The sequence below is a fragment of the Aquila chrysaetos genome, chromosome 13, assembly GCF_900496995.4.
Source record: "Aquila chrysaetos chrysaetos chromosome 13, bAquChr1.4, whole genome shotgun sequence".
NCBI lineage: Eukaryota > Metazoa > Chordata > Aves > Accipitriformes > Accipitridae > Aquila > Aquila chrysaetos.
In genome coordinates this window covers 18,193,007-18,217,318 of record NC_044016.1, presented here as the reverse complement: position 1 = coordinate 18,217,318, position 24,312 = coordinate 18,193,007, and the positions used below count along the sequence as shown (strand labels likewise).

Below are 24,312 nucleotides of genomic sequence, written 5' to 3'. Positions count from 1 at the left end.
GACCTTTCTGCTCAGCAGTTCTAACAATGAGAAAATGAAGCCAAGATTGGGAACTGGTAGATTTGCTTAAAAAGGTTAAATGATAAATGCATCTGACTGAATGAACCCAGGAGGCCTACAGCAATTCAGCCTCTCTAAATCTTGGGATTTTATTGAAAGGGGTATAGCTGCATGTGATATGAACATATGCAGTGGGAAGACACGAATGCTCTATTTCTAAGCTTACTCTTGTATTACCAAAGCCCTTGGATACATTAGGGTGTACTGTCCATAAAGCCTGGCACTCAGGAAGGACCACTAACCAATCTGCTGTCTCTCACTTCCACTCATAGCTGATTGTGTTTGACCAAGGAATCATACAGCTCCTTATAAGCTGAATTCATCACTGCTCTGTCTGAGCATCTCTATGCAGGGCCAAAATCAAGACCTCCGAGGACTTGCTGGCAGTAGGACAGAATTTGGTCACAGCAGCATTTCAGGGGTGTGTCATCTAGGCTCTTACAAAGAGTCTGACAGCTCATGATGTCAGTGATACCTAGGCAGTGATTTCTTAAGTCTCTCAGTGAAGGAGACCTGTCAGCTATTTGCTCTGAAAGTCTGTTCTCATATCATTCCTGGGAGGAACCATACAGAACCCAGTCCTGGGGAAGAGCCACCCAAGCATTTATAGCAGCTGGAGATGTAAGATACTATTGTGGCTGAAGAATGGGCTACGATTCTTGTCAAGGTACCCGTTAGTCACTGGTCTCAGTGTGCTGCTCTCTGAAGACAATGCAGTGCTGGGTCCTGAATTCACATAAAAAGAAGGAAAAAGAAACCACCAAAAAAAACCCCCAACAGGGGATATTTTCCATAAGCAGAACTTAAAAAAAAAAGGAAATTGTCCTTTTTTGGATGAAAATCTGGAACCCATAGACTTTCCTATGTAAATTACTTGCATTGCTCATAATTAAAAAAAAAAAAGTGAAAAATGTTTACTCTTTTCCTCATCTTTCCTTTCTTCCCTTCCACTCTGATTCTGTGCCATCACTGGAAAGAGGGTAAGAGGAAAATTGACAATAAAGCCTGGGTCCCCCATACTTCTGAAGACAGTAAAATGTTCTTCGCTGGAAAATTTTTGAACAAAGGGCTATGAGCAGCTCCACATCTTGACATTTGACATGTTGAGCTCTGCCCTCTGTAGTTTCTGTATTCTTCAGGGAAATCCATTTTCCCCTGGGGTTAAGTGCTTCAATTATTAATCCAGGTATATAATCAGGGCTGAATACAGCCACTATGTGAAGCATGACTGCTTTCTCATCATATGACTGGCAATATTCACAAAAAGTGTAGAGAATGTGTGACCTCTTCATGTTCCTGTGTAACTCTGCTCCTAATTAAATTACCTAAAGGTGAGTTGATCAGCATGAGACCTCCTGTGGGACAGGTAAGTTGGTGCAGAGGGTTTTTATTCTCCCTACTTTCCAATTGTTATTTCATTAAAAAAACATCAGTTATAAAATATCTGGAATGGATCCTGAGCTACATATGGAAGTGGATTGTTTGACAGTGCCGGATGCTACCGTAACATGTACGTCACCATGCCTTTCTCAGTTGGTGACTAGTAGTTTGCAAAGTCTGGGTGAGCATGGAGTGATTTTACCACATGAGTGAGATGCTATGTAAAAGCAGTCATATGGTGTTTGAGGTTTGTCTTTGTAACTGGCTCCAGCATTCAAATACACCTCCTCCCAAGCTGTTGTTTCCTACTCTGTACATAAATCTTCCATCCACTTAGCCTGAACTTTGGTTTTTGCTATGAAAGACCTTATAGATATGAGATGTGATTGCCTAGAGAGGGCAGGCAGATAATCTCAGTTGTAGAGTTATATTTTGCAGTGTTAGCTTTCCAGGTTTGCCCTTTAAAGATATGACAGTTGTATATAAGTGGAAGTAATTTAGCCCTGGAGGGGTGAAATTCTTTTTTAAGCTCTTCATGTAATCTTAGTTTGTTATTGCAAAAAGATCTCTAACCAGGAGCAACTGGGTCCAATCTGATGCTGAATTATAAATAACTAGAAATCCTGGGGCAGTCCTCTGCAGTGCCGGAGCAGTTGTCAGATGCACTTGGCATCAGATGTATGTCCAACTCAAATGCATTTCCCTGTATTTCACCCACAGGTACTGCAAACAGGAGGGCAGCTGGGGAGGTGTCTTGCTGACTGTCCTGCAAGTGAAGGCTCACCAAAATACCATCATACTGGTTCAGAGGATCAGATGGGGTGACACTCTGCAAAACTAGCAGCTGTACAAATACAGAGTAGAAGACAGTCCCTGCCTAGAAAAGGTACAAGGCTGCAACTGGCAATAGAGAAGTGCAATGATTGCCTCTGGTTGTTCAGCAGCTCAGAAAACCCTTGGAATTGATTTGGCTCTGCAGACACTTTAAAAACAAATTTAATACCTTTCCAGTAAATCCCTCTGTTTTACTGCTAGCATGAAATGCCCTGACCACCATTTTGCATAAAAGCATGAGGTCGCTACAGTCAGTATTGGATTATGTGTACTCTTCAATGGGATCACCATGATTTCAAAATGATGAAAGAGTATTTTTGTACCGCAGAAGTGGTAAGATCTTCAGTTACCCAGTACTAGGTCATCAGAAGCTAGGGCAGGGCAGAGCCGGGAATATCAACCCACCAGTCTTCGCCCACTCCATCTGGAGTATGGACTAGGTTATATGAACAGGCAGAATGTTTGGACAGGAATTCATCTCAGGTCAGGTGCTATGGACCACATCTTCATCATATTTACATATATGATTTCTAGGCAGCTCTGCCCCTTGGACACTTACTGAGGTTAGACTAGATAGCAAGACACCCTCAAAGCACTGGACTAGAGTTAGGGGATCAGTTATCCTTAGGGAGCAACACCTAGTCTCTGATTGATCTTCACAGCTGGGAAGAGCAGTTTTTCCTGTAATGATGAAGTTAGAGCCCATACTGTAAAAGCTGGCAAAAAAAAAGGAAGGTGAATGTTTTTTCTGGTTCCTTTGGGTAGGGTAACTTTTGGCAAAAACACGTGATTCAGTCTAGCTTTGTTTTGTCGGCAGTTCAAGAATATCTTCGTCTATCTAATGATGTGGGGAAATAGCTTGTTCTTTGTCAGACAAGGAATATTTCCAGCCAGCTAGCTTGAGCTACCTTTAAATTATTTGATCTAGTAGTTTGACAGCACTGAAGAGTTTAACATGGGCTAAAAGGTGACTGGAGTGTACATATACTTTCACTGATCAACAAATCCCTTACAACAGGCCACCTGTAAATATTGCTGTAGTCCTTATCTTGTTAACCTAATAGACTGCCTCGCCTCTACAGGAGGCAGACTATTTCTTCATATCCAGGGATGTGACGGGGCAAGGCCAGATGGACAGTGCTTATGAAATAGAAAGAGGGAAGACAACCTTATTGCAGAGACTATGCAAAGGTCACAGCATACACATTATGCATCATCAGGACTTTCAAGTTGCTTGTATGTTTTTAAGTAAAATGGGTCTAGGGAGACTACAGCAGATGAAAAAAGTTTAGGGAACTAGCCAGAGACAGTTATGCAAGAGCCTAAGACTTAAAACAGATTTCTACATACGCTCTTGCTGAACCATTTCTAGTACTTGTTCCTTTATGATGATTCCTATTTTTTTTAAGTACTCATCCCAGGTCTAGCTGAAACCTGAGCTAAGCAGACAGAAATGAATGGAACACTACCCTGCTTAACTCTGTTTTTCTGCTATCCCATCAGGTGTAAATGACTGACTGGCTTCAGAAGCACAAATGCGTAGAAAAAGGAGCGATGATGCATTCACTGCTTGCAGCAATGAAGCCCTGGGGCCTTCTCAGCCTGTGGTTCTCAGATCAAGCAGCCATCAAACCACATGACACTGCAAATTTATGTCCCTCTCCTCCTTCCCAGCTCTCCGCCCTTCATAAAATCTATCAATATTCCTACTCCAAATTCCCCAGAGACACATTATTACCAGACATAGACAGACAGCCATCAGTGAGGTACAGCTCATAAGTAGCTCACTAAAGAGCCTGCTGGGATAAGGGAGGGAACTGCTGTGGATGTATTGTTCTAGTCCCATCATTTACCAAAATACTGAATGAAATAATAACTTGTTTATAATGATGCATGACATCAAGGCAATACTACATACCAGCACTTGAGACACAGCTTTGAACCCTATGACCTTCCTCCAAGTGAGAAAGTCTTTAGGGAGGCCATGGGATGCAGAAAGCCCTATCCTTCTTGTTCTCTAGAATTTTTTTTTTTTTTCCAGAATTAAAAAATGGGCAGGACCACATCTACTTGCCACACTCGAACCTGCCTGTTTTCTTTTCCCTTAGAGCTGATCACTCTGGCTTAAAGCTGAAGATACCTCCCTTGCCAAGAAGTGATGGGAGTGATACACCAATTCATTTCACAGCAGATTTTTGACATAAAATGAACCATGTCCAGGCATTTGAGCCATTCTCCTCCAATAAGCTATAGGAGGAAAAAATTCCATTCCCTATCTATCTGTGTCAAACCATGTTCACATTACATAACTATCCTCTCCCTTTGCCTTTACATAACCTGCTTAAAAGTAACTGGCCTTACAGGTTCACAGCTTTCTTTTTGATACACTTTCTTTGCCATAATACTGCAGCTAAACCCCTTTGTGCTACACTGCCACCAATTCCACCTTCCTTTGATGGTGCACTAGGTACACTGCCTGGTTGCATTCCATGTTTCTAAGCAACAGACAGCATTTGCCGACCAGTTAACCTCTTGTATTTTCCTATTTCACAGTGTAGTAAAAGTGAAAGCAATCCAAAGTTTAGAAGGGAAAAAAAAAGCCAAAACAAACAAGAACTGATCCTGTTCTCCTGAGAGAAGATCTGCTTTAAGGATGTAATCTAATGCACTTTCTATCCCATCCTCTCTGTAGGCAGCTGCTTCTTCCAAAGAAAGGAATAATGTCTTCAGCATCAGTGTGGGTGACTTATGTCTGGGGGACTAGAAAGTCTCAGGACTGAGCCCTGCTGATGACTTAAGCTGCTCTGTGTACAAAAACCCATGCATGGAAGGCAAAAGCCTTTTTTTGTTGCCCTCAAAAGGGAAGAAGGTTTAGAGTCTTGCTAAAACCAACATTTGATCAGCTGTACACATCTAGACAATGTTGTCTTTAGTGTCCCAGATGGTCCCAGCTGTTGGCATAAGCAATGACAATGACATTCATTTCTCTGCATGAGACTCACCACATACATCCCATGCAATTCCAATTTTTCAGGTGCCTGCTGATGGGAAGTGAAATTCACCAAGAGAAAAGCTGTCCTTGAGGCCCACAGGATCCAAAACCCTGTGGAAGAAGTCTCAGTGGGGAGGATTAGTTGCATGATCACTTCTGGCTACTATCTAATTTTATCTGTGTATCACTGATACTGAACGTCATTCTTTTTATTATGAGAACCCCTCAACAAACAGGACTAAAAATAAAAAGCAAGAGCTCAGAGTTGGCACAAACTGTGCTACAAGGACTCCAATTTGTATAGCAGGAACTATAATCACTCTGAGACGTGCCCAAGCCATCAGGCATCCCACGGGATTTCAGTCACTTGTTTACAAGGTGTTTTGATTTGCAGCTGTTTGACTACTGTGGCATTTCAAGAGGGGGCGGTTTGAAAGGATGTTGTTACTTTGGATGTTGGGATTGGAAAATGGGTATTGAAAAATCACACAAGAAAACAGGTGAGTGCTGTCTTTGTTTTTCCCCCCATACATATGAACGATGTCAGTGCTGGGGAAAGGAGCTCCAGGAACAGATCCAGAGGCCAATGCTTTGGAGTGAATAAGCACGGAACAGGTAAAGCCCCGAAAATGGACCCGTGCCCCAGCCTACCACACCAGAGTGCCCCATATCTGATCTGGAGAAACTAAGCTCTAGAGGTAAGAAAGGAACTGTCCAAGCCCATCACTTTTCTGGCTTTTCTAACAAGGTTGCCAGCAAATAAATGGATACTGTGCCGTGGACACCCCTAAGAACTGGGCTAAAGGCCATCACCAGCTCACTTCAAACAGGCCAGCAGCTGAAATGGATTTGGTCACTGGCTCAAAGTGATTTAGCAATTTAGATGGCTCTTTCCGTCATTCCTGCTCTCCTGACCTGGACAGTTCCTCTTTCAGAGCTGCATTAAGCTAATGCCCACTTTCTTCTGGGCCCTCTTGGGATAATGGATTCAGATATGCAGAAAGAATGTAAAAATCCATCTGTTATTTGGGATGAGTGATTTACACAATAGTGCCCATGAGTGTTTGTTTAACACTGTGGACAGCAAGAACGCTGCGAAGTTGTAACACGCTGAGAAAGGGAAAGCAAGAAGAGAGGAGAAAATAGCCTGGCTGTTTTAAAACTATGTCCACTGAGCTGTGTACATTTTTTGGCTTAGTTAGCTGTTTGCCTGTTTTTTGTGGGAAACCAGGAAGGACTTGTGGAGCTTTTCCCAGGCTTTAGAGCGTTATTCTCATTTCCAGCATTGGGTTTTTGTATGCGTTAATTGACATACAGAAACTCATGTAGAAAATATAGTGCCAAGAGAATATTTACTTTGTAAACATTTCATCTGCTGCCCCTCTCTCTTTTCGTGTGACTTTTACAAGTGATGACTGACTTGAAGCGCCATGCACCCTTGAAGAAGCATCACCCCTGCCAACCTTGGACACAAGCCCCTTGCCTGCCCAGTGTGTGCCAGCAACCTGACCACACTTTCTTGGCAAGCAGCAGCCATCTCCTCATTTCCTTGAGGTAAAAGAGGGCTCAGCCTAGAATGTAAAACATAAAAATGGAAAGAGTCAGTCAGATTATAACATGAAAAATTGTTGTTTTTCTAGCTGAAGAAAAACCCACCCTGTGTTTGATTCTGAATGACACTGATCAGTTTGGCACCAGCAGCTTCTCCACTGGAGACATAAGTGACTTCTCTTTAAGCAAGCATCAGAATTATCTAGGCTGGCATTACAGTTCATCACACTCCTTGCTTTCTCTAAGCAAAGTTGAAGGGAAAATCTGCATTTGCATTGCACATGTCATTGAAGATCTCAAAGTGCACTACTTACCCTAGCCCATGCAGCAAATCTCTATTGGGGTCACAGAAATCCTGACTCTCTCTCCTTACCTCCAGCCAGGATGTCTTTTCCCCAAGGTTAGCTATGACTACTGCCATCAGGGCCGTGCTATACTGTCACCACCTTGCCACACGTACCAGTTTTAGACTCCCTGTTTTTCACCCATACCTATGGAAAACTGTCTGCAAAGAGGCTGCTAGAAAGGAAGTCGAAGATTGCTGAAGTCTATTCTAATCCACAGTGTCTATATTTATGCAGCCCTTGTCACAGCAGAGCAGAGAAAATGTCACTGGAACAGTTTTCTTTTTGCCAGCAGGGAAGAGGTTTAAAAAGAGGCAGTATAGCCTCTATTTGATGATGTGTTTGTACAAATGTTTAACTTGCAATTTCATTTAAAAATCATCTTCAATGTTGATTTATATTCCTGGCAGTGAAGTCAGGAGATTGGCAATCCCATTCCATTTCAGTCTGTGCTCTGACAGAGGCAGTAACGCAGATCAAAGAGAATAATTCTTACAGCACTCACATTTTATCATCCTGAACGTTTTCAAGTTCTCACTCTGATATTCATGGGCAGATTATATAAGTACTAGATTTATACTTCTGAAGGCCAAATAGTAAAGATTGGAATGTTGTATCATTAAAAGGAAGTATTTGGAAATAACTGAATTGAAACAAGGAACAACATCCTATCAGGTGAACACTTGACACGAGCAGCACTGCTTTCCTTGAGATGTCGTCTTGCTCCAGTCTTTCATAGGGTCAGCCATTTGTTTTCATGCTATAGAATATCAAATTAACTGCACGTTATTACACACTCTAAGTCTTGCTTTCCATCTAAATATGTCAAGCTGACATTTTGATTGCCTTAGTAATTGCTAAATATTCAAGCACTTGAATTCCATCATTAACAGTTTACCCAGCTGGTGAGAGAGGGAGAAGTAAGCTGTGGACCTTCTGTGAATTCTTTAGAGGGTAAGAACTTACACTTCATTACCTAACTGGTCAGAAGAACATGAAAACTTGCCTTGGTGCCCGCTCGAGCCTCTCTGCCCATCGTTTTTGCAGCATACCTCATAAATACCGATAGGTTTAGCTGCCTAATGCCGTGGGGACTCTGACACCACAACTGTACGCCCTTTTTTTTACACAAAAGGGAACAAACACAGGCAGAGGTTAGCAGATGGGCTGAAGGATGAGACCGCTGCGGAGCAGGACCCAGACGTGCCCCCGGCCGGAGGCTGCCGGCCCACCCTCAAGCCCACGGCAGCTGTGGGGCTCTCAGAGCCGGACAGGCTCCCGTCTGCACCGGCCCTGCTGCCGTCAGCCACCCCAGCGCAGGAGCTGCGGGCTGTCGCGGGCCTGCCTAGGCCTCCGCGGGGAGGCACGGAATCGGGCCCCGGCTTTCATAGACCCGGCTCGCTGACACTCGAACGACCCGAGGCAGCTCTCCCTCTCGGCCGGCCCGAGCTGCCAGCCCCGTCCCGCCGCCTGCCCTCCGCCCCTGACAGCCCGTAACGGCCGCCGCGCCCCAGCCCCCACACTAGCCCCGCCTCGCGCGCGCGCAGGGGGCGGGGCCGGGGCCGGAGCGCGCCCCGCCAGGCAGGAAGGCAATGGCCGCGGCCCCGCCCCAACCCCTCCCCCGCGTCCCGGAAGCGCTTCTGCCTGGCGGCCCGGAAGTGGTGGCGGGGGGCTCGCCGGGGCGGCTCAGGGGGACACCGGCGTTATGTTTTTAACGGCGGCGGCTTGTGAGTGGCGCAGAGAGGAGCGGGGCTGGGTGGAGGGGCGGTGGAAGGTGCGGGGGTGGCCTTTGAGGTGGGCGGGGGCCCGGGCCCAGGCCCAGGCCCAGGCTGTGGCGGCGCGACCTGCCTTGCCCTTCGCCTCCTTTTGCCGCGGGGCCTGCGCCTCCCAGCAGGCAGCGGCGCCGCGCCGCAACTACACCTCCCGGCGTGCCCCGCGCCGCCTCGTGCTGGGGCGGGGCGGGGCGGGGCGGGGTGCGGCAGCCGTTGGAGGGCGCGAGGCCGGGGCGGGAAGTGGCCGGTTCCCGGCCCTTGGGTCAGCCCGTCAGCCGCATTCCTGATTCCCCTGAGGAGAGGGAGCCAGCGGCTCCCTTCCTCCCCCGGGCAGGGCTGGGGCTGTCGTCCGGGGAGGGTGGCTTCTGTGGGGGTAACGAAGAGAAGGGCCGGTGGGAGGGTGCTAGGCCCCTGCGGCAGGGACCGGGGGGGGAAGCTCAAGGGAAGTGGAACTTGCAAGCCCTCCCCAGTGAGGTTAAGAAGCTTCAGCTCTTGAGTGGAAAAAGGGGAAGTTGCGAGAGGGAGCGGGGTGGTGGCGGGGAGAGTGTGCGGTGAGAAGCGTGTCCTTCGCGGTATCTGGATAAGCTTGGGGTGTGGTGAAGGAAAGGTGCAAGAGGAGGTTGGCCAGAAGCTCACGATGGCCTAAACAAGAATTGCACAGACAGAATATAAATAAGCAATTTTTTACATGTTGGTGGGGTTTTTTTTTGCATTTATGGTGTAGTTTTACGATTACTTTAAATCCACTGAGCTGACAGAAAAAAATAATTCTGCCTGTTTCATGCTATGTGGTGGGTTAGATCAGGGGACCTGAAACCGGCCTTGTGAGAAGGTTAGTCTCATCTGAGAAGAGCTCTCTGGTTTGGTTCACTGTATGGCCATGCAAACCTTTGGGTTGGTGCTTCGGCAGGAACCAGAGCAGGGGTGGGCATAAGCAAGCCGGGGAGAGTGGGACTGCGGTTTTCACCAGCAGTCTTAGTTCATACCTGCCTTAACTGCGTATTTGTCTAGTGAACTCAGATTCAGCTTTGAAGCTTTATATTAGAAACATCTGGAGGCTGCAACAAGTGCAGTCTGTTGCGCTGGGTGCTGCTTTTGCACAGACACTTATAAAGGTTGTATGGTGGAAAAAAGCAGGCAACTGGGAGCACGTAGATGGAAGGACGTTTCTTTTGTGACAGTAAATCTCTTTGCACAGTCTGCCTGGGGCTATTGCAAAGGCAGGCATTGGAAAACTCTTAATATTTATATGTTGCATATAAAGGAAACAAGTTAAAATGATAACTGTTTCTTCTTTTTTTCTCTTCTTCATGCTGCAAAAAAAAAGTGGCCAAGAGCAAATCTAAGTAAGTGATGTTTTCCTCACCAGTTTTTAATTTCTGCTACCACTCTATATCTTCAAGTGACTGTACAAAATACTAGGCTTCTCTAGAATTTTTTAATATACCTGAGAGAACTGCAGTCCTTGAGTCTAGCTGTGTCCTTTCTGTCCTTCTGCATGTGTGTGTTTTCACAGGTAAGTACAGAATGGTGTGAAAAATCCCCTCGGTTCTAAAATTGCAGCGAACACAGGTGTTGTCCTATGGGCTGTCATGTTGAGCTGAGCTGTAATATCCAAAGCGCCCTGCATGGGGGAAGCACGCCTCTGTGCTTTATGATTAAAGAGAGGCTATAAATTATCCACATAATCTTCCTCTTGTTTACCTTTCATACTTTTTTAGCTGAGGAGGGCAAGCTGAGGTACAGCGTGGGTCTTTGTTGTTTGTGGGTTGGGCTTTGGGCAGGTGCTGTGAACATTTCTCATGGGCAGGGTGCAGAACGCTTCCCAGTTTTAGCATGTTCATATGTTTATACATGAGCAGTGGATGGGGCACAGTCAGTGCTCTGGGCTTCTTGATTTGCTCTGTAGTCCAGCTCAGGAGAGATGTTAGTGGGTTCTGGAAGAAAATTAGTCCCAGTCCTTTGACCTGTAAAGACAGCTGATGTGTTTTAAGGGTTGGAAAGGAAGGAATATATACTTTCAGCACACCAGGAGTCTTACAGTATGGATGCAAGGAGACAAGATCATGGGGAGAGAATGACTTGCATCCAAAATGCTATTTGTAAGAAAATCAGCTAGACAAATCCAAGGGGCTAAACTGATACATTTATGTGAATACATTCCTGTCTTCTGATTCTCAGAAATTGCATTCTGTGCAAGTGTATTACATTTGGTACTGTACAACCTTGGAAACTATGGCCTTTGGTAAATTTTTTTTTTTTTTTTTTTTTTAAGAATCAGCCCCCAACAGAGCCAGTAGCAACCACTTTCTGGGTTTGAAGAGATTCTTCTGTTACAGGATTTCTGCGTAACTGTCAGGGTTTGAAATTAAGAAAGTGCTTCCCAAATATGTACCTGACAGGGAAGAGAGCAGGTTGACATCTCAGTGTTCTACTGTTACCTGTTAGCAGAAGCAAACACAGCAATGCAGGATGTTTCCATGAGGTGAAAAAGTAGCTTTTAAAAATGGTGTTACTAATGTTAATGTAGTGACCCCCCCCCCCCCCCCCCGCCATGTTCCTTTCTCTGTTCTTTTTATGGTCCCATGTATACTTCAGGAATTTGTTATCTGCTTGTATTATTTATCCTTCTGCGTTCCCCTTGGGTTTTCTCCCTGTGTCCCGATAGCTTTCCACTGTTCTTTTCTGCCTCTGCTCCTAGTTACATTTCTTCACTGGACAGCAAGTTTTTTGAACAAGGTGTGTTGTTCAGAAAGGGCTTGGCCTCAAATATGTGGTGCACAAGAATTTCAAGGCCTGGTCATACTGATACCACTGATTCCCCCAGAAAGAGGAAACTACACAGAGGATTTGAGGAAGTGGGTGAGGTATAGGGGAAGGAGTCTGTGTGGTTACTGGTGATACACATCACACCTGCAGCCATGTACAGGAGAGGACAGTAACTGGGGGTAATCCCTAGACTATGCTTGGGCAGTTGGTCTGCAGGAATCTAGTGTTTTTCTGTTTATTTTGAACTCAGAAAAGTAAATTTCATTGCAAAGCTGAAAAGGGAGAGCTCAAGGAAGTACACTGGTCAGAGCTGCACAAGTGAGGAAGAATGGACATCTCTTCAAGGTTAATTTTGACAGTCCACTTGGTATTAGAAGCAGGACAATCCAGGAAAATTAATTGAATGCCCATGTGCAGAGATGTATCCATCTCTTTATTGCAATGGAAGAGAAGGACATAATTTACAGACTGGTTAAAGGGTTGGACCTTTCTTTTGACACTTCAGAAGATGCCCTGTGTCTGGGAGCTTGCGCAGATCTCGGCGTACTTCTGGGGGGCGGGGGGTGTGGTGGTGGCTTTCTCAGTCTCGTGGCTTTCCCTGCTCCCAGGGATACCACAGCTACTGCAGCCAGTCCACTCCACAAACTGAGAGCGTTCCAGTGGGGAAGGGGGTTCCCATGGCTGGGTTAATGTCAAGCCCTGTATCTCTAGTGGGATGGATGGTGCCAAGGGGCCCTGCTTCTCCTTTTGCATGCCTCTTGTTCCATCCTATCTGCTCGAGTTCCTCTCTGCATGTGGAAGTGATAGTCTGCAATACATTGTTATCTACAGCCTGAACATCTTTAACTACCATCATCCTTCCTCTCTTGCCATTATCTTTTAAATAGTGACTCAAGTGTATGCTGATTTTTTTTTTTTTTTTACCCCCCCCCCCCCCCCATCTCCCTCCCCCACCTTCTTTCTTTCCTGTTTTCTTTTCCTCTGGGCTTGTATTCTGTTCAGGAGTTATTTACTTAAACTTGATGCTGGAACTTATGGTTTATAGTGGGCTCCTTGTCTGTGTTATAAGTTTAGCACATAGTGTTGATGCTCCCATCCAGAATATCCATAAAGTTGAATGAAGTATCTTATGTGATTGTGCCAAATTGCTCATGCTAAAAGCTTGTCCGTTTGACCATGCCCTGGCAGACCTGTGGTGGGCCATTGCTGTGTGCCTGTGCACTGATACAGAGACATTCCTTGTGACTTTAGATACATTCTGGTGAGGATGAAAAGTGCAGCTGAAACAGGCTACTGTTTCAACATCAGGAGACTCCGACTGCAAGAAAAACTGGTCCTGCTGAGATACGATCCCATCGGTAAGAGCTTGGGGAAGAAATCAGCCTGCTTTGTATAAGCTTCTCTGTGTGGGGCAAAAGATTTGAATATAACAGGATTTTTCCCATCTAAGCAGAATATGTCATAACATGTTTCATACTCAGATGACTGTACAGTTGCTGTTCTTCATGACATTCTGGTGGGAAGTAAATGTTACCCTCATTTTACAGATTGTGGCAGTGAAACAAAGTAATGACTTGCCTGACATATCAGAGTCTTTGATGACAGCCATGCCACATGTCAGTGGCAAAGCAAAGTGAGACAGGAGTTCTTTCATTCTGTTTCTTTGTGTGGTTTGCAAGACTGCGCTACCTCCAACAAGCAGCCACGAAGAATGCATCAATAGAAATGTTCTGTTAAGCTGCCATGGGTACTCTAGACAATAAATTTTAACCATCACTTACAAAATGGACTTTTTCTTTTAAAGAAATAAAACCAAGTTCTTCTTCTACCACAAACGATACTGCTCTCCAGATGACAGTTTGTGGGTTCTTTTATGTTCCTCTGGTCCTTGCAGATTTTCTCTGTTTAAGAATCTGATATGTTGGGGGGTTATAGCACTTGCCAAGCTGCCTTTTGCTTACCCAGCTTTTTGAACGGTGACTAGGAGCTCAGGTTTCTGGGGAGGAACCAGTCTGTAGTTAACATTAAAAAGCTTAATTTAACGTTAAAAAGCTTAATTTGGGGAAACTTAGAAATTAAACGAGACCATTTAAATGAGACCATGCTAGAAATAGCATGGCAGAGTTAGTGCAAAAAAGGCTTATTTAAATCTATAGAATAAAGAAATGTATTAAGCAGCTCTAAGTAGATAACATAATGCATGGCCAGTAGTTATGTGGTTTAAGGTTATTTTTTCTTATAATTTTATGTTCTTGTTAGATGACTAACCTTTTCATACTCAGATCTAACAGTCCAGGAGCTTTATGGCACGTGAGAGAAACCACCAGAGAAGCGGTATGCTCTCATCAAAGCACTCATGCTGACACAGGTTGTGTCTCTCCTTCTGAATTCCATACAGAAGGAGAATTGGAGATCGCTGGGATTATTTCGTTGAATAAGAAAAGTTTAAATTACTGCATCGAACCATTGTGCAAAGTGATCCTCCAGAAGCTTCACAACTTGTAGGAAATGTGGAGAGTGGAGAGCTCAGTCTAAGTAGTGCTTCTGTTGCAGAACATGTAGTAGGTTGTTGAAGTACAAAATTGGAAGTAATTAAGGAAAAAACTCTGATCTTTGTAGCCTGTAGTAGAACACAAGTGAGAAATTGATGTGAGAAAGTGCTGCATGTGTGAAGGGAAGTAAATTTGAGTCTAGATACCAACTCACATCAGGAATATGTTAGGAAGCTTTTTCACTTGGCATGCATTTTCACCTTATGTTTTGTACTTCTCAAGAACCTGGGACCTCCACAGAATGAAGCTTTTTAGTGAAGTAGTGGCAGTAGTGCCCAAGTTTCACTACCTCCTAACTGCAGCAACAGAATGTGTTACGAAGTTGCAGTATTTCTTAAAGCGAACTTTTATGTGGAAGAAGAGATTTTGTTAAGTGTGTAGATTGCTCTTGCATAGCTTTCAAAGGAATTCATATAGTGAAGTTCAATTGGAACAATGGTGCTTTTCAAAGGGCATTGTAAAGCTTTGATTTTTTTTTTTTTTTTTTTCAGTAATGCATTGGCTATGCTTAACCTATAGCTGAACTGACTTTGCTAGCATCTGCATCAGGCATTGGATGCAGGGTTAATTTGTGTCTCATTGAGAGATCTGCAGGAGACTTAGTTAACTTTTTCAGTCAGTCTGTGAGACCAAGTAGATCCAGTTCATGATCTGTAGTTGTTTGGGCTCTGAATTTGAAGAGTAGTAGAAAGCAGTAAGAACCTATTTTTGTCCCTACATTGAGCAGCTGTGACTCAGAACAGTCACACAGAGCAGCTGTTGAATGTTTTCAGCCACTCAAATCCTGATACTTACTTTCACAGAGGTAAAATGGACCTCTTAGGAACTAAAAATTACATGTGGTAAAGTGAAAGCACTACTAAACTCCTTCAAGAGTTGATTAACAGCAGCACTGTGCCAGTTAGTTGCTCCACACTCATTTAAGCAGCGAAGGCAGCCAGGAGAAAGGGATGTAGGCTCCTTGAATTGCATCTTAACACTTTGGGCTTCTTAACACATCCTTTTTTTCCCTGTAGCAAAACAGCGTGTCCTCTTCACGGAGAAGAGAAAAATCCGCTCTATCTGAACAATGACTGGACTTGATTTATGCATGAGGAGAGGATGGTTTGGGGGGAGGACGGGGTGAACGCTGATTCAGAAATCAAGCAACATGGGCCGAAAAGAGAGGAAATGAACTGGGATCACCGTCTCCTGTGATTTGAAGGCCATTGTGAATAAAACAATGTAGAGAGAGAAAATTCTTAATGTCTGGACATAGATCATCACAGTAACATTTATTTATCTTTTGAGTTATTTTTACAGTACTCAATTAAAAAAAATTAAATAGCAAATCCCATTGTCTGTGTTTTCCATTGTGAAAGAGGCTGTAATCTTCAAAGGAACTATTGTTTTATAAGGCAATAAAAATTAACATTTTCCACAGCAGGAATTCAATGGCAGGATTGCAAGTTTTTCTAACCTACCAGCCACAGATTCAACAGTAGTGACCATGAATTGGTGTCATTCCTTGGAGGGGTAGTGTTGTACCAGCTCCTTCCCAGGAAAGGAAGAAGCAAGGGGAACCTAGTGAAATAAGATGAGCTTTTGGATAAGCTATGACCATGGCTAAAAGGGCTGTATTATTTTCAGTCAGGTAAGTAGGATGGATTTTTCACTCCTGGATTTTTCTCAAGCATGGAGAAAGTAGATAGCCAAAGTAGTTCTCTTGATAGTTTTGGAAGTTTTTCATCTTTAATTAGCTCATCTAGGTTTAGAGCAGTATGGCTAGAAACACTTTTCAAAGTCTACCTCAGTAGCACTCTTGTCCTCTTTCCAGTTCGAGGGACCTTCCACAGAGCACAGTGCTGCAGCATGCAGGAATAGATGGGCCAGGGCTCGATGTATGGTGCTTTGTTATGAGCCAAACGCTGGCCTTGGTGTTTGCAGCCGAGGACTGAAGTTGCAATCTCAAAGCTAACGCTCCGCTTCATGTGCTGGCATTGCACATCAGAAGTTCTGATAAAAAAATACTACCAGGAGACCAATACCCTCCAGATGTTTTGCTGTAAACTTCACGTAGTTCAGTATAGCGCATTGTGTGGGATGGCCACAAGCCCAATGGTTGTGTGGGGGGCCAGAGAGACCTGCTGTGCTGTGTTTGAAAGACCCACCACCCCCACCCCATCTTATCATTGTAGAACAGGAACTAAGAGGATTCCTCAAATAAGAAGCAAAGAGACTTCTCTGGTCTTTCCAGTCAGCAGAGGAGAACCTTTGTGCAGTCAGGAGAATAATGGTGTCTGGGGTAAGATAAAATCAGGATGTTGAGCTAGACAATGTCAATTAGAAAAGGTCCTGAGGCAAGTCCTTCCGGTAAGGATATGAAGATTGTGTCCCTGATGCCTGGACGCTCACTGATGCAATGCAGTTAGACTTCCTGATCATTTCCTCCATGGGTAACTTGGGATAGTAAGCCAGGTAGAAGGCCAGTGCTCCCACAAAACTGTCTCCAGCTCCCTAGAATAAAATAACAAGTTCAAGCATTCTCGCACAGGGAAACAGTTCAGATGTGTTTACTGGAAAGACAAAGTTGCAGCACTGATTGCAGGAGTCAGGAAGGTGTTCAGGAGTTGAGTTCAATTCACTTTTCTATGCCTAGAAAATTCTGCCATGTTAAACTAACGCCACCATACTATCTTTCTGCCCAGCTGTTGAATCAAGGTACAAGCTATAATATGGCTTAAAACTTCAAGAAAAGGAAAAGCTAGTGTGCTACAGTTCAGCAATGTGCTGTTATAAACACTGTTTTTGAAACTTCCTGTTGCTGGAGTGTCTGATTTTGATTGCTCAACCTGAATGTTTCATTAAAGCTATTTTTCTCTCATTTAACTTCTGTTTTTCATAAAGGGCAGTAGTGGAAGGGACAGAGAAAAGGGGAAAAAATAAGCCATGTGGCCTGTGGTGTCTGTAAATTCCTAGTTGCAGAATGATACATTTTGATGTCTCCAGAACTGAGCTGTTGTTCTTTAAAAGAGTCCCACTAATGAAGGTCTATGCTGTGTCTATCACATAAACCACTCATATTCCTGGGGTAAGCTTTGCCACTTGAGCTGAGTCTGACCATGGGGATGGAGGACAGTGACATTCACCTGGAGCTCTGGCAACTGTGGCCCTCCTGAGCTAGCTGTCCCCAGGCCCTGTCTCCCACAAGAGCTGCCCGATGCTCGGCCGGCCCTGTGCCAGCCCTCTGTGAATGGGGAGTAAGTCTTCGCCTTGTGCCCCGTCTTGCTCTGACCCTCTAGCCCAGATGCCACTAGTTGTGCTCTGATCAGCAGGGAATGACAATTGTTTGCCTCCTGAATGCTTTTTAACAATAACTCTTGTTTTGCGATGTTCAGTGCTCTGTAGCATCCCCAACAACTGGCAAAATTAATCATTTTTAACTTGATTTGCTCATTTCATTCCAGTGTCTCTTCCCCCTCCTCCTCTAAAACTGGCTTGATTTCTAAGGCCAAACTGACAGCAATTCTTGTTAGTACCGCAAAAGTGATTCTAACATCCCCTTTTTTTAATCATACTTTTATACCACTAAAAGAGTTACACTGGATACACTGGTAATATCTTCATTTAATTCAAGAACCAGCATATGGACTATCTCCCCTGAGGGGTTTTGCCTCTGTAGTTGCAATAAATAGGCCCCAAGAGTCATGGGACAAGGGCAAAGGGCCTGGAAAAAGTTAGTTAAGATAGCTGAGCAAAGTTTCTAACTGGAAGTTAAGACTAGGAATTAATTTCCAATTTTGAGTTCTAGTGGTTCTCAGTGTTACACTCCTACTTACCCTAAAATCAGCTGCATATAAATAATATCATTCTGGCAAAAAATACCACTTCCACAGAGATCAGTTTGTAACATTACAAGCAGATGACAGGGCTGAGCAGCATGGCAATTGCAAGGGAACCCTAAAGGGGGTGAGCACAGGATACAGGCGCCCACGCCATGCCTTGTCTCTCCCAGCCCAGCCCTTCCACAGCAGCTGTTTGCATTGGTGTTCCCAGTCAGGAAACTGGAAACTTCCTACTTAACTCTTGCTTCACCTGAAGCTTGGATGCTGTCTTCCGTCGCCTTCACAGTGGGGTATAATGGAGAGTGTTGCCTGGCAAATTACAAGTTAATAAGCGAAATCTTACCCAGCGTGCAGCAACAGCTGTTTCAACAGTTCTGTATTCCTGAACATAGGAGGGGCAGGTGAAGGTTTTTATCAATTTCTGTTAGGCCTTTGCCTCTCTTCTGGTTTCCAGAGTGCTCCCACAATGGTAGGTGGAGCAGGAGCAGGTGACTGCTAGTTAAGCATTGCCAGTGTCTTTTGTATGATGCACAATACAAAAATCTCCAGCCCATCTCAGAGTTTATAATCTAATCGGTGCATGATTAATTATTAAAGCTATTTTGGTGCTGCTGTTACAGACAGAATTTCAGCAAGCAGATGTTATGCTGTATCAGGAAGAACTTGTCATTTTTACATCAAGTATTTCTCATACAGTGATCACTGGGTAATGGAAGTGGCCAAATATTATTTTAATGAGGAATACTCATAATATCTGGTGTCAAACAGCATAAACTATTACCTGGCAGCAATGTGGAGCGGAATACTGCCTTTTTAATCTTTTTTTTTGATGGAGGTAACTAACTACTGCCCCAAAGAATTGCTGCACTGTTTGCTATTGGAGCAAAAAAAGACTAATGGCACATCACCCAGGTCTTAGTTTGGATGGCGGCGAGATGGAACGTAAGTTCTCCCTGCAACATTACTGTGCGTCTCCACTTGTGGGTGATGCTTGGAGGTTTTGAGATGGCTGTAGATCTCCCTTTTGGTGAGGCTGAACTATGTTAAATGACTACAAAGGTGGAAACGGGGGTGAACAGCAGACTTCCATGCAGAATGGAAAAGGCCCCCTAGTATCTTTTTGCAAGAGAAAAGATTATGGGATGACTGGAGAATATACAGAAGGATTTGATACCAGTAAACATTTGCTGAAATCCTTACCTCCCATACATAGACTGAAGCAGTCAGCATCTCTAAAGCTCAGCTACTACAGACTCCAAGGGTATCATAAATTCAGTTGTTGGTAAGTAAACGTTTCATGTAGGGGTGTTTTCAATATAGGAGCTACTACACTGAAAACAGTGGCATGTATCATTAGAATGATTATGTAGATAACCCTGTTCAACCTTGCTTCTGGTCTGTGCAGACACGACTGGTCAAACATGACTTAAAGAGCAATAGCAGAACTGATTCAGCTGCAAAGTTAGCTGCAATAAGAACTATTTTCAGCCTACAGAAACAGACCTTCCCTCTTTGGTATTGTGGATTAAGGTACATTGGGTTTGGTAGATTCAGAAAAGGTCAGCACAGAGCAGAAGGAACAGGCTCAGAGTAAAATCATGATTATCCAAACTCTGGATTAGCAAATACTAGCTTTACATTTAGCTGTTTCAAAACCTGCTATAAGAAAAAAAAACCAAACAACCTACTTTTTGCAAAAATAATGAATTTTGAAAATGACCAGTAAGGCGCATTTATTCTGCCCACTGACAAAATATAAACACAGAATATGTAATTTACATTCTTCAGCATTTGTCTTCCAGAAATTCTAATACATAGCAGACTTTGAGACAATCCTCATATCCTTGAGTGCCTGGAGACAATGAATTCCATAATTATAAAAATATAACTTGTTTAACCTTTCTCTAAAGCAGAAATGCTAGTTTGTATGAAATAAAATAAAGAATTGGATCAAAAAAATTGTCTGATATGGTGTGGCTAGTTCTAAAATGCAAGTGTTACAGTTTTGGCTAAGTTTTATGGTTTTGAAGCAGTTTTGAAAACCTATTTATATTCTATGCCACTAGTCTGGAAGGTCCTTGTTTTCCTGTGTCTGGAAAAGGGCATTTTTGTTCATTACAATCCAGCACTGATTGAGATTCTGTGCCTCTAGAGAAGAGAAAACCCACAAAAACACTTCTATTTATACCTTAGGTTTTGTTAGTCCTGATTTGTTAGAAGCTGGTTCAGAAATTTAGTATAGATATTTTTATATGATGCTGCCCTGAGAAGCTTTTTAAGGAAAGTGCTTTGTAAGTGGAAACTATATTGTTCAACAGTCTTTCCAGCAAGTAAAGCATTTTTCAATCAATCATGTGTAGAATAATAGGATGCATTTCACTTATACAGTAAGATGACTTGTTCACCAAAAAAATTTGGAGGCCAGAGGCCAAAAGCTACAGTTCATAGTGTTGCAGCAGTTGCACTGCCATATTCCAGGGAAACCTCTTACTCAGCCTTCACACTCCCAGCCTGTACTTTTGGGCAAGAGTAATGGCAACCATGTAAGAATAGGAGGGGGCTCTGGCTCTTGAAGCCTGACATTGTTACCGAACCAAAGAAAACTTTCCTCAGGTGATTTTTCAAGAAGTCACAGTCCATGTACGCCCTGTGTATTACATGGATTCATTCCATTAAATACATTGTAAGAGCATGTTACCAAGTCCTAAAAAGAATGATGTGTTGTATAAGAGAAACATTAGGCATGCCTGTAATGATAAATTCTTCATTTAGTGAATAAATCAAAACATCAATCCAAAAGCTGTCAAAAACTGCATTATAATGTAGATTCAACAATATTGCTTGCAATGATGCTTATAGTCTCTGAGGAGCATTCACAGCAGTGCACAAATGAACGAAGCCTGAGGATTACACTGATTTAGTGCAGTCTAAATGCATGGCAATGCAGAGATGCCCAACTCTGTCGAAGGAATTGGGCCTTGGAGAATTCCTGTTGTATTTATAGCACTCCATAACCGTGTGATACTGGATTATGCTAAGGATGTTACCGCTCTGTGTCACATCTGCTCAGCATTCCTTGCTGTACCTCTGCCTACTCTGTACCCAAACTACAAATTAGCCTGATGTAACACAAAAATATCTGTCAGTGAAGAGGCTCATTATCTCTTCTTCATAAGTGGTGAAAGCTATGCCTCCTTACAAGAATCCCTGGGTTGTGCTTTGATGAAAGGTTACTAGTGAAACTGGAGAAACATTTCCAGCCTTCGCGACATATTCAGACACTCTTGTGCCAAGAGGGTCTATGTCTCAGCTAAAAGATAATTTCAGCTGAAATGCTCAGGGAGCAAAATATCCCTTGGTAACAGTGGTTGAATCAGTTATACAGCTTTTTTTACCCTCTCTTTATTTTTATGATTTCCTTCTCCCTGAAAGACCCCATGTTTTATCCTCTATGTGATGGAGAATGGTTTATTTCTGGAAATGTTTCTGACTGGTTTTTTGACTTCTGCATTTATCTGCCCGTGCAATACCTTTTTTGGGGGGGGTGGGGTGTTAATAATCCCCCCCACACACCTTTTTCCTTATGTTTCACTAGAGAGATATTTTGGCAGTTTGAATTAAGGCAGTCTTTAAATTAAACCAACTCCACTAACTTGAAACTCTCCTGAAATTAAACTAATTTGACTATCTTAAAACTATTTCCTAAGCTCAAGGCCTAACAAGGGTGACTACTCCCATGGTATCTGGGGTTGCTGAAGCTGTGTGGAAGGATTGCCATCTTTGTAGGGCACCCCACAGATACTGGTGGGGCTCTCCACCGCTATGCTTACAGGAGCAGACCTTTGGTCGCAAACCTCTAAAACCTGAACTATCTGAAAATTACAAAGAGATTTTCCACTAGCACAGTTATTCCTATATCTATGCATGGAGTTTTGAGCCAGAACAAAATGATAAAAAGTCCTTTAACATGGAACTACCGAATTTTGCAATAAAAACCAAATGAACTTCAAACAAATAGCAGGGCTTGCCTTTTTAAGTCTAAGTAAGTTAGACTTTTGGTGCAGACTAGAGAGCACTACAAAGCTACTTGGGTTGAAGATAAAGGAGAAGTACTAGGAGAAGCACACTGTGCTCCAGACCTTTAGGGTCTGGATCCACAACTGCTTTACTGTGCTTAATCTATGCTCTGGTAGCTGAGTGTTTCTGCAGTCTTGTCACGAAGACAAGCTAGAACATGTTACCCTAAGCCAAAGGAAAATATATAGAGAGAATCCATGGTAGCAATGCTCGTCTGTTCCTTTCTTCTTCCCCTCTGCCTTCCCCAAACACACACCGATGCTGTCTGATGTGGTCTGCACACTCCAGACCAAGTCACAGGGAACTGTTATGCTGCTGACCTACCATACACTCCTTCCTCCCAGCCACGTGCAGAATGGCTGTATTCAGCCACTGTTTAAGAACAGCGGGAGGCGTAAGCTAACACATTTTAATTTGCATTCCCTGTAGGTTGACAGTGCAGTCTTAATTCCAGTGATTCAGACTGCAGTTTCATAATAGGCTTAAGCCAATCCATGGTTATGTTATTGCTGAAAGGCTCAGTCCCCACTCATGTTTTTATCCTTGGCTCATGTTCCCACGCCCTCCCCTACATCAGATCTAGCACTTGTGCAGCCAAGCAGTGAGACAGATCAGTTCTCTGATCCATCTGAAGACTAAGCCAGCCAACACTGACCAAGAAACATTAGTTTCCACCCAGATCAGCAAGCTGCTGTATTACCACATGATAGCTAGTCCAATGCCAAGGAGAAAGAGGTTAGAAACACTCCTTTCAGCAGCAGCATGATCTTAGATCAGCTTAAGCCAACTGTGAAACCTCACCCTCGGTCAACACCAGGCAATTCATTAACTCAGTTGTGTATCCAAGTCCTAATACTCTGACTCCTTGTTCACACAGGGAAAGCCGCCTGTTCCACTCTTCCCTCTGTACCGTGTGGGCTCAGACCAGAGGAATGAGGGAATGATCACGCTTCCTTTCTGTATCTTTTCCAGACTCTGTTCTGGGAAGCTGTGGGAAGGAGCAATCCTTGACTTCCTTGCATTTACGTTGCATTGTACTTGCATAGCCTTGCATGGGGAAAATTTCTTGCTCACTTACTCAAGCTGAACAAGCGCAGCATATCAGCTGGTCCTTCACATGTCTTGAGGGCTTAGAGGTAACTAAACTACACCCACTGTAGACTATCAGTTGGGAAATATCAAAACCAAAGCACACCACACAATGCTTCACATCAGCCGTCAGGAATTTTTACCCACTTCCTGACAGATTTCCTGATGGTTCATTAACAGCGATTAATCAGCCTGACCGTTAACCCCCTGCATTCCTGAGAGATTAATCTTGATACAAGGCCTCCTGCATGCATTTTCTTTCCTTTCTGAAACATCCTACTACATTAAGTTATTCAGTTTCTAAAAAGATCAGCAACAAGCATTACAGATGTATGAATTCCCCTGAAAAGTTATCTGGTTTGTGGTGAATGTTGGAAATAAAACATACAACATTCACAACTCTGCAATTTTTAATTTGTATGTCATCTAAAAAGCACAGCTGAAAGTATCTGGAGATCTGGCCATATCACACAGTCCTGCTTTATGTTTCAAAGCTCTATGCAGCATCTGTTTTGAAGGCAGGTAATAGTGCTCTCATTTCACATGATGGGAAATGAACCCAACTTAAGATCAAGAATGTTAGGAACACCCACTTTGAGACATCTGTGGGCTGAATCCAGAGCTCCTGATCTTTCACAGACTGTAACAGGAGTCAAATGAGCTACCCATCCTTCAAAAGTGAGGCACAGCTTGGGAACCCCAAAACTGAGGTATCCAAAATTAGTAAGTGGACCACAAGTTGCCCACAGCTCTGCTAGACACTCAGTCAGGATCAGAACAGAGGAGCTCCTGCCTTGCTGTTTACAAGAAAAATACTGCAAGGTATCTGTGAGGTGATGGCTTTCTCTCAGTGCATGCTGACTAAATCTGGGAGGGAGCATGGGAGAGCTTCGTTCTGCCAGGTAATAATATTCCAGTATGCCACTCAGCACCAGGGAAGAAAGTTATTCTATGTTACTAGACAAACCCCAGAAAGCCAACGAAGTATTCACCCACAGGGAGCACTCTGTTTTCTGTATCATCAAAACAATTCAGTGTGATGATGCTCATATAAACTCCTTTCAACTC

General features: G+C 43.6%; 2 protein-coding genes and 1 long non-coding RNA gene across 10 annotated transcripts in view; 2 read left to right on the top strand and 1 right to left on the bottom strand.

Annotated features, from left to right (window-relative positions):
* The first annotated feature begins 8,708 nt into the window (after positions 1-8,708).
* On the top strand, positions 8,709-15,585 carry MRPL33 (mitochondrial ribosomal protein L33). Of its 4 annotated transcripts, none has more exons than XM_030035420.2 (4): positions 8,709-8,888; positions 10,261-10,279; positions 12,954-13,060; positions 15,271-15,585. In XM_030035420.2, the coding sequence occupies exons 1-4, from the start codon at positions 8,867-8,869 to the stop codon at positions 15,318-15,320; spliced, it is 198 nt and encodes a 65-aa protein (XP_029891280.1). In that variant the 5' UTR covers positions 8,709-8,866; the 3' UTR covers positions 15,321-15,585. The 4 variants fall into 4 exon arrangements, with proteins under 4 accessions (XP_029891280.1, XP_040984441.1, XP_029891279.1 ...); XM_041128507.1 differs by lacking the exon at positions 8,709-8,888 and adding an exon at positions 9,057-9,075; XM_030035419.2 differs by lacking the exon at positions 8,709-8,888 and adding an exon at positions 9,775-10,153.
* The window catches only part of RBKS (ribokinase), a 70,411-nt gene continuing 61,594 nt past the window's right edge, over positions 15,496-24,312 (bottom strand). For 4 of the 5 annotated variants that reach the window (XM_030035415.2, XM_030035413.2, XM_030035414.2 and 1 more), the window contains one exon: positions 15,496-16,750. In XM_030035415.2, coding sequence (XP_029891275.1) covers positions 16,577-16,750 — 174 coding nt within the window. In that variant the 3' untranslated portion in view covers positions 15,496-16,576. Of the gene's footprint in view, positions 16,751-19,781; positions 20,726-24,312 lie in introns of those variants that run through there. The other variant, XM_030035416.1, reaches the window with a different exon arrangement.
* Positions 16,688-17,117, top strand: LOC115350132. The gene is made up of 2 exons (XR_003926329.2): positions 16,688-16,794; positions 16,830-17,117. It is a non-coding gene; the product is annotated as an uncharacterized LOC115350132 (long non-coding RNA).